This window comes from Mandrillus leucophaeus, unplaced genomic scaffold (assembly GCF_000951045.1).
Source record: "Mandrillus leucophaeus isolate KB7577 unplaced genomic scaffold, Mleu.le_1.0 Scaffold52, whole genome shotgun sequence".
NCBI lineage: Eukaryota > Metazoa > Chordata > Mammalia > Primates > Cercopithecidae > Mandrillus > Mandrillus leucophaeus.
Genome location: NW_012105586.1, coordinates 905,180 through 917,525, shown reverse-complemented (window position 1 = coordinate 917,525; position 12,346 = coordinate 905,180). Strand labels below are relative to the sequence as shown.

The 12,346-nt window shown below is 40.1% G+C and overlaps 1 protein-coding gene across 1 annotated transcript in view; it reads left to right on the top strand.

Annotated features, from left to right (window-relative positions):
• Positions 1-3,715: 3,715 nt before the first annotated feature.
• The window catches only part of LOC105551403 (PR domain zinc finger protein 2-like), a 36,055-nt gene continuing 27,424 nt past the window's right edge, over positions 3,716-12,346 (top strand). Inside the window, exon 1 of the mRNA XM_011996628.1 lies at positions 3,716-3,789. Coding sequence (XP_011852018.1) covers positions 3,781-3,789 — 9 coding nt within the window. The 5' untranslated portion in view covers positions 3,716-3,780. The remainder of the gene's footprint in view (positions 3,790-12,346) is intronic.

Sequence of the window (12,346 nt, the reverse complement as noted above, 5' to 3'; positions counted from 1 at the left end):
GAATCTTTAAGAAAAAGATGTTATGATTTTTCTTTTCTCTGAAAGAAATAATAAGTGCATTCTCATTTGGACAGAGAGGAAACAGGTAGTGTAGAAAGAAAAGATTATTAATTATGTAACAATCTGAATTATATTCTAACCTTTTTTTAATTAAGAAAAGATGATAGCCTGGGCAGGCTGGCTGCTCACGCCTGTAATCCCAGCGCTTTGGGAAACCTAGGCGGGCGGATCACGAGGTCAGGAGATCGAGACCGTCCTGGCTAACAAGGTGAAACCCTGTCTCTACTAAAAATACAAAAAGAAATTAGCCGGACGTAGTGGCGGGTACCTGTAGTCCCAGCTACTCAGGAGGCTGAGACAGGAGAATGGCATGAACCCGGGAGGCGGAGCTTGCAGTGAGCTGAGATTGCGCCACTGCACTCCAGCCTGGGTGACAGAGCAAGACTCTGTTTCAACAAAAAAAAAAAAGAAAAGAAAAGAAAAGAAAAAGATGATAGCCTGGGCAACAAGGTGAGACTCCGTCTTTGCCAAAAAAAAAAAAAAAAAAATTAGCCGGGCATGGTGGTGCAAGCCTGTTGTCTTAGTTACTTAGGAGGCTGAGGTGGGAGGATCATTTGAGCCCAGGAGTTCGAGGCTGCACTGAGCTGTGATTGTGTCACTGCATTCCAACCTGGGTGACAGAGTACTACCCCGTCTCCAGAAAAAAAGAAAAACATGAGATTCATTGAGATAATAAAGAATACAATGTTTTAAGTACTATTTTAGTTATTCAGTATCAGATGTTAGGATATCTCAGCTGTCTGAATTGTGCCTATGAGCTAGCAATGACAAAAGGTGAGGAAAAGAAAAGAAGTATTAAAGAGGGAAAACATGAAAAGCAGATGGTAAGAAGAAGGCAGCGTCTCAAAACAGCAGCTCCATCCTCCCATGCCCTCAGGACAAAAACCTCAGTGCCATCCCTGACTTCCTTTCTTTCTTTCATGCCTAAGATCTAAAACTGCAGTACATCTTGGGTGCTCGAGACCATCATGGTCAACATGGTGAAACTCTGTCTCTACTAAGAATACAAAAATATTGACTGGGCATGGTGGCGCACACCTGTAGTACTAGCTACTTGGGAGGCTGAGGCAGGAGAATTGCTTGAACCCGGGAGGCGGAGCTTGCAGTGAACCGAGATCACACCACTGCACTCTAGCCTGGTGACAGAACGAGACTCCATCTCAAAAAAATAAATAAAATAAAATAAAAATTCTATCCATCCCTCCCTCCGTCCGTCCATCCAGGATCCAGTTACTTCTCACATCTCTTCTACTGCCTGAGCCATGCCCCCATCGTCTCTTGGTTAGATTGGGCATCAGCCTCCCACATTGCTTCTTCATGTGCCCCTCACCGACTGTGTACCAGCCACACCAGCATCCTGGCTCCCTCTCTGCTTCCCCAGGCTCGCAGCCTTGTGAGGCTTCTCGCTTTCACTTCCACCTCCACCTCCATATAACATTTCTCCCCATACTTTCCTATTCGAAGCTCGTCCCTTTCCTGGCTTTTATGTAGACTGCCCCTTCTGAGTCCTTCTCTGACCACATTGTTGAATTTGCACACATAGAGGTAGAGACAGATTGTGATAACTATCTCCCTCTCCATAACTCTTTATTTTTTTCTAAAGCACTTTCATTTTCTGGCATGCCACATATTTTACTTATGTATTTACTGTAGCTGTCTTCCCCAAAAGGGCAGGGATCTTCCTCCTTTCCACTGCTCAAGGGCAGTGCTTGACACATAGTGGGTGCTCATTGGGAGGCAGGAGTAAAAAATGGGTGAAATGTAGTTTAGGTGCTTTAGCAGAAACCAAAATTATGAGACCTTGACCGAATTATCTTGTTCTCTTGTTAATTGAGGATGCTGGTGCTGTGCTTATTTTGGTGAAGGGGACCTGAGCTGGTTCACTGAAGGCAGCACAGTGCCTGCTGATCCTTGGAAGAAGCTTCGTAAATGATAGTGTGATCATAATACCGATGATTCTTGTGAGAGGGAAAAGGCAAACAAAGGGAAATGGTAAAGCATTATAGCTCTTTCCAAACATCTTTTATTAAAACATTTGCATTTTACCGCAGAGGTATTTTGTTCTGTTCCTCAAAGAGAACTCCCCTGAGCCAGTGTTAATACATCTACCCATAAAAGCTTTGTAAGAGGACAAGTGAAACCCCTAACATCTTATTCACCTGGGGGAATAAGGTGTCATGCAGGGCCACCACGTGGAATTGGATAGTAGTCAGTAGGCATTTCTGGTCGAGGGTCAGGTGTGCACATCTGAGAGATGACTAACCTCATCACTATTTAATACCAAAATACACATTTTTAGCTTGATAACAATCTTAAGTCTTAGCGAAGAGGGTTGATTATGTTCAATATATGATGTTTACTAAGGCAGGACATGTAAATACAGATGAGAAAGATGCTCAGTACTAAAATGTAAAGGAATGGACTTCATGGTTTAACTTTCAATTCTCTGGCTTTTTTTTTTTTTTTTTTCTTCTTCTGAGTACTTGCTTACCAAGAGTTTATATTGGTTTGGCTAGCAGTGCGCTCTCTAACAAGATGCAATCTCATGGAATACATCCTTATGCCAATGATGAATAAAAGTAGTTCAGACGGCCAGGCCCTAACTTAAATATAGTGCTTTTGGTGGTCAAGGGTGATCAGGTGAGTGGTTAAATAGATCAAGAAAAGGAAAGAAAAATCCAACTACCTTATTAAAAAACAAGGGTAAAATATCAAAACAGTGGGTAGGCAGTAGGAAGAATGTATTCTTTGGGTTATTAACAATTAGAACATAATGTTACAATGTAAGCAGAGGCTTGTGAGTCAAGGAAGGAAAGATAAGTTATAAACAAGTACATAAAGAAATAGGAGAATTATGCCTAATGGTGTATGTATATAAACTTGTGGGAAATGTTTAGAACCTTACAGTGGAAGTTCTACTTAAAGTGTCGTGATTTAATATATTTTGAATTACATCCATGACTCTTAAGGCATACATTGCAGAAAGGACCATTTTCAGAGATTATTATTTAGAAACGAACATGTCATATGCACTTACAAGAAATAATTTTGTCTTCTTAATTTACTGTACTATGAATACATTGAACACGGGTTTTTAAAGGGACAATGTAGCTGTTTCCAAACATCTTTTATTAAAACATTTGCATTTTACTGCCAGTTTTTTGTTCTTTTCCTCAGAGAGACCTCCCGGTGGCCAATGTTAGTAAATTCACCTTTCTAATTCAGGAACTTGAAAAACAGAATAATGTAATGGGGTCTAATGGTGTTTACATTCAACACAGTATTGGTAAAAGAAAAAGAAGGACACTTATATTGCATAATAAGGTACTCAGTAATGCTTTGTATTTCTATTAACAAAGCTAATTTATTTCTTCTTAGGAATGATGCAGTTCCAAAGTAAAGATTTGATGTCATCCTAATGAGTCTGCTTTCAGTTGTAGAGTACAGTGAAGCCCTAGTAAAGAGGAGTAAGAAATCTATTTTACTGGAGATAATAAATCTGACAAGGAAGCTCTCAGCATAGATTGAAGTTGATTTGGCATAGAGTTGCTTTATAAATAGCCCTTTGAGCAAACTCTACAGTTCTGTATGTGGTTTTAAATCCCTGTAAATTTGTAGGCAGGTACATATTACAATTGTCTGTTTTTCTTTTTAGGGTTCATGTAATCAAAGAAGTTTCTTTGTTGTGTGTATCTTTACAGAACACAACAGGAATTGAAAATGAATCAGGTGAGTTTAAAAATCAGAATTTATACAAATACATGACCTAGATGTTAGACCAGCTCTTGATTTTTACAAGATAGTAGCACACACATTCATTTCTCCTGGATTCTCATTTTTGTTTCTTAATACCATTAATTAGTTCATTGCGTTCATACTGTGCATTTGTTCATGCAGTGGATGGAATGTGCGTTGTTGGGGCGTGGGATGGCGTTTCTGTGGTTCCCTGAGTAGAGGACTCATTCTTAGGGATTTTCATTAAGACTTTCTTTTTGAATTCTCCCTTTCCACACTCTAGTGTGAGTTTTTTGTGTGTGTTTGTTTTGAAGCTTATTAAGCTTTCATTTTTGGCATTTTTTATTTTGTGATTATCTGTTGGTTGAAAAGAGAGGATTAAAAGTTATTTATAGAGACCGCAAATGTTCAAAGAAGAAACTTTAAGCATTTTGTCCTTGAAAAACCTGTTCTCAGAATAAAAACAAGAGGGCAGATATTGAAATGTAAGATGTGTTTCTCTTTACAGGAGATGTGGGATTACCTGGTGATTAAATTATTCTGCTATGGATATTTTCATAGCCTCAAGGGTGTTCTGATAAGTAGAACCAGTTATGTGGATCTAATAATATATTCTAGAGTAGGATTCTTATTTTCTGGTTTCAATATCATCTCACTTGTAGTTATAGAAATTCGTGGGTGTCAGAAATGTTCTCTTTTTAAAATCTTCATAAGCACTTATTTTTAAAATAAGAAGGACAAAACCAAAAATATGAAGTATGTAATTTTTTTTTAAGTCCTTAACTTAAAACTCTCAGACTTGAGAACATTTTGTATCCCTCATCAACTGAAACTTTGGACACCTTTTTATCATTTACAGGTGATTCTAACTAGAGATCACAAGTTCAATTTAATTAGCGGGGCCAAGTTTAATAAATTCAGTCCTGTGTTGCATTGAGAGATGTGAAATTTTTGAAATGGATCCTTTTGATTTCTTTTCATTACTTTCTTTATCAGAAATGTTTATTTTAATGCAGAGGACGTATATCATAAAAAATGAATCTGGCCAACACATGGGGCACATGCTTTCTATTATTTTAAAACTTGCAGATTTATTGACATGCTTTTGAAGGCAAATTATTTTTGAAATGGTGAGGTGGGGGAGGGAAAAGAGAACAAAGTGGATTTCACAGTCATCGTCCATCAAAGTTATGCTCATATATATTTCATAGATTTCATTTATTTTCCTATTTTAAGATTGATTCTTAATATGAACCTGGTCACTCAAAGGAGCTCAGTTTTCTATCGTCTAGGAACTGTTTTGTTGGAGGAGTCTTGATCCAGTGCTAGAATGGTTGTGAGTTCTTCCAAAGTGGAATCTAAATGTTGATACTGTTCTTGTTGCATTGCTATTCAGAATCATTTATTTGCTGTGTCTACACCTTTAACCTTATGATTAATTATGCCTTAATTCTTGTACAGTATTAGGCTTGTAATATTTCTAGTGTATTAGACTTGACACTTCAAACTTTTGCTTTATATTTCAATTATATCAAACTTGTGTTTAAAAAAGTCTGCATGCCAGTCAAAAAGTGGTAGCAATAACTACTTCTTTTTTTTTTTTTTTTTGGGCTCTTTTACAATTTGATTTTGCTTTTGACAAGTTTTAATATCAGATCTGCAGAAGACTGCCTTTGATCCTAAATGCCAAGTATCAGTGGAAAAGTGTCCTCTTATGTTTCTAATGGTTAACACATTTCTGATTTGGGTGTAATTTAAATGGTCTGGTAGTAATGAAACTTTTACTTGTATTATAAAAATTGCCCACTTTTTATGAGAAAAATTTTTAGCATCTTTTGTTGTATTTTCATTATTAGAAGAATATTAGTTATATGCTGTTTAGACCTTATTGTTATGGCATGAAATCTATCAGTGTTTTTCAACAATCACCCCAGTAATTTTTAAGGATTAAGACTTATTTCAGGATAATTTACAGTTTTCCCTTCTCGTATTTATTGCTCTCATTTTCAGACAGTGAAAATGAGCAGTAAGTGCTCGAAAAACGGAGAAATAACCACACAACAAAATTCAAATATAAAAAAGTTTGAACTTGAACAAGATTGACTTATAAATACTTATACATACAATCCTGACGGTTATTTTAGGGTTAGGTTATTCTCTGGGAACGGATCAGCATTGCTTTGATGGATTTTAGTTGTCAGTTCTGTTTCTTATGATGTGTATGGTCTTGAAGACAATAGCATAGAATAATTTGTTTATATATGCCTGACAGTTGAGTTTCAGGGACTGCGGGATCCTCGTCATGGGCATATCATATTGTTTGTTATTGATTCCTTTAGAAGAAGCAATAGAGTCCACAGCCTGCCAGTATTTTCAGCACTAACTATTGAGGCAGCATTCTCAGATCATCGGTATCCTACTTGCTTCAATTGCACACCCATCCTGATACTTAACTTTTGAGATGTTCCACTGTTTTCCTTCTTATTTTCCTAGACTTATCTAGGAATGGCTTTATCTCGGGAATGGGTCCATTATCTCAGTTGTCCCTAACATTCATTCATTCCTTCCCTCTTTCATCAGGCACAGACTGTACCCCAGTATGTTATGGGTTCTGCAGTGAACTAGGTGGGCAAGGGCTCTGCCAGTAACATACTCCAAGAGGGAGACGGTTAAAAAAGCAGGAAGACAAGCAAGGTAATTTCAGATAGTGAACAGTGCTGTGAAGACAATTAAACAAGATCTTGTTACAAAGGATGATGGCTGGAGGTGAAAGGTGGTCTTTGGATTACATGGTCAGAGAAGACTATTCTGTGGAGGTGATTGCTAGTAGAACTGAAACTTAGGTAATAACCGGGAGCCACATAGACATATGAAGATCTGGAAAAAGAAAATTCCAGGCAGAGTGAACCCATAGTAGTACAAAGGCCCTGGAGTGGAAATGAGCGTGGTAGTTCACAGAACAGAGAGCAAGCCATGGTCTGGAGCTTGGCCCCATCAGGGGCTCTGGGATAAGAGGACATTGGTGTGAGAGCTAAGGTTTATAGGGCCTGTAGGGCTACTGGACAGTGACACAAGCTGATTTCCATTTTTAGGATATCCTCCCCACTATGCTAGGGAAACCGGATTGTAAGGGAGCAGGAGTGTGGTGATAATGTGTGTTCACTACTGAGATTAGCACCAGGCTTTAGGACAGTTTCTTCAGTTGGACAACTTAGTGGACCTGACAGCTTTTTGAAAGAGGGTACTTTTTTGTATTTCAGAGCTAATTTGACTCCTGTTCTTTTTCAAAAGTGGTGTATAAGTGTTTCTTGGTTTGTGTTTTCATCTGTTTATTGTTATATCAGTCCTGCTCATTTCTTAACCAAATATAATTTAATGCCGTTTCAGTAAACTGAAGCTTGTTTGATTTTTTTTTCGCATCGTTTGTTCCAGCATAGTAGCTTAGATTCTTATTTGCAAATCTATATACAAAAATGGGTTGTTCATAGAATTTTAGAAATTTTAATACTGTGTGATTCTAAGCTGTTTTTTGCTTGTAACAATTACTTTGATGATGATGATTAGTCTATTGTAGCAATAATACATATTTTAGTATGAATATATTATGAATTGTCCTTAATATTAAGGAAAATTGGGTCTAATGTATTCCATCACGTATTGCTGTCACTTTCCAGTTAGTTTTGATCAAGTCAATATTTAAGAAACTAGGTGCTTTAAATGGATTAAACTGATAGCATAATTGCTGATTATTCTCTGGGCAAAGCATATAAAAGGAGTTACTTATATAAATTTAAATGAAACACCAATAAAATTTGCTTATTCTTATATATTTTTAAAAATAAAAACATTAGTACGTGTTGACCATGTGAGATGGTGCATGCAGCTTTATGTAACAGCAGCCAATGCCAGTGTTACGCCCTAGAGCAGAGTTACCTTGCTGATTACAGTCCACATTTGTCTAAAGAGTATGGAGAGAAGGGCTGGGCAGGGAGAGTGGAGGAGGTTGGTTCTGTGGTTCATGTACCTGGAGCAGACCTGAGGAGGGTGGAGTAAATGATCAAAGAAGTGTGGGCTCAGCTCTCGGGTCGCCAGAAGGACCAGAGTAGACTTTGCCAGTGAGGTGGGGAAACTTTGGGGGGTTTTGAGTAGAGGACTGTTAGAGTTGAGTTAAAAAATTCTTATAAATACAAATAATGAAACTATTCTACAGGGCAGAACCAGGACTTGGTTGAAAATAATAATAATAAAAAATATTAACTTACAGTGTTTCCTATATGTCAGGCACTAGCCGAAATGCTTTACAGAAGTTCAGTAAGTCATCTCCTATTGACTGCAACTGCATGTGGTGGGCACCATTACTGTCCCTATTTGACAGATAAGAAAGTGAACACAATTGAAAATATTTTCTTGGTGCATTAAAGTTTCATTTTAACATGATTTAAAGATGAGAATTTAGGATTTATTGACCTGTTTAGTTATTTGACTTTAAAAATCAACTCTGAGGTACAATCTGCATACAGTAAAAGGTAACTGCTTTAACTGTATAGTACAGGTTTCACACCCGTGTAACTCTTAACCGCTGTCGAGTCATAGGACATGTCCGTCACCCCAAAAAGTTCTTTTCTGCTGCTCTGAAGTTAGTCTTTCCCTGCCCAAGGTCACTACTGATCGACTTTCTGTTCCTACACACTGGTTTTTCCTCTTCTGGGGTTTCATGGGAGTGGAATCATACAGCCCTTGCCCTTTGGCGTTTGTCTTGTTTTGGTCTGCAAACTGTTTCTGAGATTCAGCCATATTGTTGCATGTATCAGTAGTTCATTTCTTTTTTTTTTTTTTTTTTGAGACGGAGTCTCGCTCTGTCGCCCAGGCTGCAGTGCAGTGGCCAGATCTCCGCTCACTGCAAGCTCCGCCTCCCGGGTTCGCGCAATTCTCCTGCCTCAGCCTCCCGAGCAGCTGGGACTACAGGGGCCACCACCTCGCCCGGCTTATTTTTTTGTATTTTTAGTAGAGGGGGTTTCACCGTGTTAGCCAGGATGGTCTCGATCTCCTGACCTCGTGATCCGCCCGTCTCGGCCTCCCAAAGTGCTGGGATTACAGGTTTGAGCCACCGCGCCCGGCCAGTAGTTCATTTCTTTACAGGAGCTGTTTTATGGGAGACCATCTGACCATCTAGATAGGTCTATCATAATCTTAATTCCAAAGAGCGAAACCCTGGGATAGCTTTCTATCTTTTCATCTTAGTTATATCTCCCCCTTTTTTCTAATTCTAAAAATACATAGGATATAAAAAGTTGAAACCACTTTCACTGTTTTATCATTATTAATATAGAAGTATATTTTTTGTAGATAATTATAAATATGAATCTGACTTTTCACTTTTAAAAAAGACTTCTAAGTAAGGTGGTTCCTATGTTTTGACTTAAACCTCAATTAATAAATGTGTAGTTTCGGAAATTAGCATGCTGAATGAATAATGGTGGCACTTGAAATCTCATTTTGAATCGTGTATTCTACTAGGTAAATTAGCAATTTTTAGAAAATCTGGGACCTTGTCTTTCTGAATGAAAATATTATTTCTGAAATTCAGAAAAAAATTAACAACCTGAATAGCGTTTCCTTAAGTCACTGGAACAAGCTTGTGGCAAGAAGCCTTTTCTTTTACATTAGGATGGTAACACTTTGGCAGAGAAGGAAGCTGTGGGACTGGTTTTCTCTGCCTCTCCTTTGATACCCTCTAACTCACTCTCCTTGGTCAGTTCTGGCAATGCCATTCCAGCTGTGTGACCTTGGGCAAGTCCTCGGCTTATTTGTGTTCGCTTTCTTATCTGTTCAATGGGGACAGTAATGGTGCCCACCCCATGTGCCATGTGGTTGCAGTCAATAGTAAATGAGTTACTGGACATAAAGCCCTTAGGCTAGTGTCTGACATATAGGAAACACCGTAAGTTGTTATTTATTACTGTTATTTTCAGCCGGTAACCACGTGCTGATTCTGTCCTGTAAAATAGTTTGATTACTATTACTGCTTGAATTCAGACCCAGCCATCCCTTGTCTGGGCTATTACGAAAGCTCCTGATTGATTTCCTCACCAGCAGTTTTCCTTCCTGCGGGACCATTCTCCGTAGGCCTTACAGAACGTGCAGCTCACCGTCTGGGAAATCAGAAAAGCCAGCAGTCGTCGTGAGTTGTTGGGAACGCTTTCGTGGAGGAGCTGGGATTTGCACTTGACCTGGAAGGGTGTGGAGGATATTGATCATCAGAAGAATTGAGGGCCAGGTGAAAGCCTAAATTGAGAAAGTATACACATCTAGATGTGTGCACTTGACCTGGAAGGGTGTGGAGGATATTGATCATCAGAAGAATTGAGGGCCAGGTGAAAGCCTAAATTGAGAAAGGCCCAGAGTAGGAAGGGGACCTAGTATGGTGAAGGTAGGAGGGGCCAGAGGGTGTGCCAGAAACCCAGATGCCTGTAGGGGCCAGGGATGACCTCTAAGAGTAAAATGGGGATTTTTCTGTGATTTCTTCCAATAGATTTTTTTTTTTTTTTTTAAATCCATGGATAGACCAAACAAACTGCATCTGAGATGAAAGGCTGTAGCCCACAGTTTGCTGCTTTGGATGAAGATAGTTTGAGAAGCTGAAACTCAGTCTCATCAGTAACAGCCTCAATGGGAGGCAGTAGAAAGCTCCTTCTCCTGCTTACCGACTCCCTGTCCCCACTCTCACCTATTCCTATTCTGTATTAGAATCGTCTGGACAAGAGGAGGGGATGAGCCCTCAGGTGTCTTATTTTCTTTGTTTCTCTTGAACATTGACAGTCTCTAAAGCCAGCAGATGAACTACTAGATTTTATTTAGAAAGTTTAAAAAGCGGTTTGAATCAGATGCTTTGTAGATTGCTTATTCAAGAAGACAAAAGGTTCAGAGAAGTTGAATATAGAGTAGACTAGAAGCCAGAAAGCCTCACCCCATCTCGTCACTCTCCTGCCCAAACCCTCTTGTGTCATCCCACTGCTTTCTGAATGCAGTCCAGCTCTGTTTCCTGCCTTGGTTTTGCAGGTTCCAGTGGCGGCCGCCTCTGCTTTTTTCCTGGCTCTACTCTGGTGCAGCCGCAGCGGCCTCTTTTTGTTCCTGAACAGCCCAAGGCCCTTCTCTCCTCAACTCCTCAGTTCTTAATACATGACTCATTTTCATCTCTCAAGTCCAAGTCCCTGTGTGACATCTCTGAGAGACCTCCCCCTGCCATCCTAACTAAAGCATTGCACTGTCCCCTCCTCATCTCTCTTACATCACTCTTTAGGTCACTGAGACATTGAGCACCCCTAGTCTGCCACATTAGCTTGGGGTGCAGGTGGGCAGGACCTGCCCTTCTCTTGGTTGCTGCGTTCCCCAGGTAGCACTGCTCCAGCACACGGACACTTGCTGCCAATATGTGCAGGACGATTGGAGATTCCGGAATAGCTTCAGGTTGGAAGATGTCAGTGGCAATGGGAACTGGAGAAAGGGATCGGACGTGACAGATTTTGAAGGATCAGCAGCAGGGTTTGGCTCTGTTGACCACCTCACGTCCCGGAGTCTTCCCCGGCTTTGGTGATGCTATGCGCTTGGTGCCTCTTTGGCTCTGCGATGACTTCTAGGACTGGGACTCATTTGCTGCGCTTTTTCTTCCGTTTCATTCTTTGATAAGGGCATTCTGAGGGCTTTGTTTTTGGCTAGTCTCTCCTTCTCTGCTTTCCATGGGGGCCTCTCATCCACTTCCATGGACTCCATGGCCAGCTGGGGCCATACTGCTCTTACAGCCATCTCTCTGTGCCCAGACCTCTGGGCAGTTGATTGCCAGGCATTTGTTTGCTTGTTTGCAGTGACCACTGCTCTGAGCTGGGTACTCTGTGCCAGGTTTTATCGAGGTGAGTGAAGCAGAGCCTGCCTGTCTACACCCCTAAATTTGCCTCTCTGGAGAGGTGATTAACAAGCCAACCAGGAAGGGCTTTCACAATACACAGGGCACACTGTTGCAAGTTGTGGAGAGTGTTGTAACTGAGCCATAGGGGAAATCCTACTAGGTTAGGATAGTGGGGACTGGCTTCTAGGAGGCCAAAGTGTACTCTGGGTAGAGCTGAGGCCTGGAGTACAAATGCAAATTGGCCCCTTTTGGTAACCTCACCTTGCTGGGGTCTCAGCTTCACCACCCTGGGGTTTAAAGCATCTGGAACTTTCTTCTGCTTTTTCCTCCATTCCCTGCAGGAGCCCAAATGGGCATTCACAGTAAGTTGTTGTGTTTAATACTCTGAAGATATTGCAACTTATCTCAGTTTATTCTGGTATATTTTGCTTTTTCTCCTTTAGAGATTAGCAGTGAAACCCTTCAAATGAAAAAGACTCTTGTGCCTGTTTGGAGAGAGCAAATGTCACAGCCATGTCTTTGTCCCCAACTTTGCATACTTGACACTGCTCACTCTCTTTTCAAATGTGCATTGATGTAGAAAGTTATAGAAATTCCTTTTCATGGCTTTTTAAAAATTATTATTTTTATTTTTTAGACAGTCTCGCT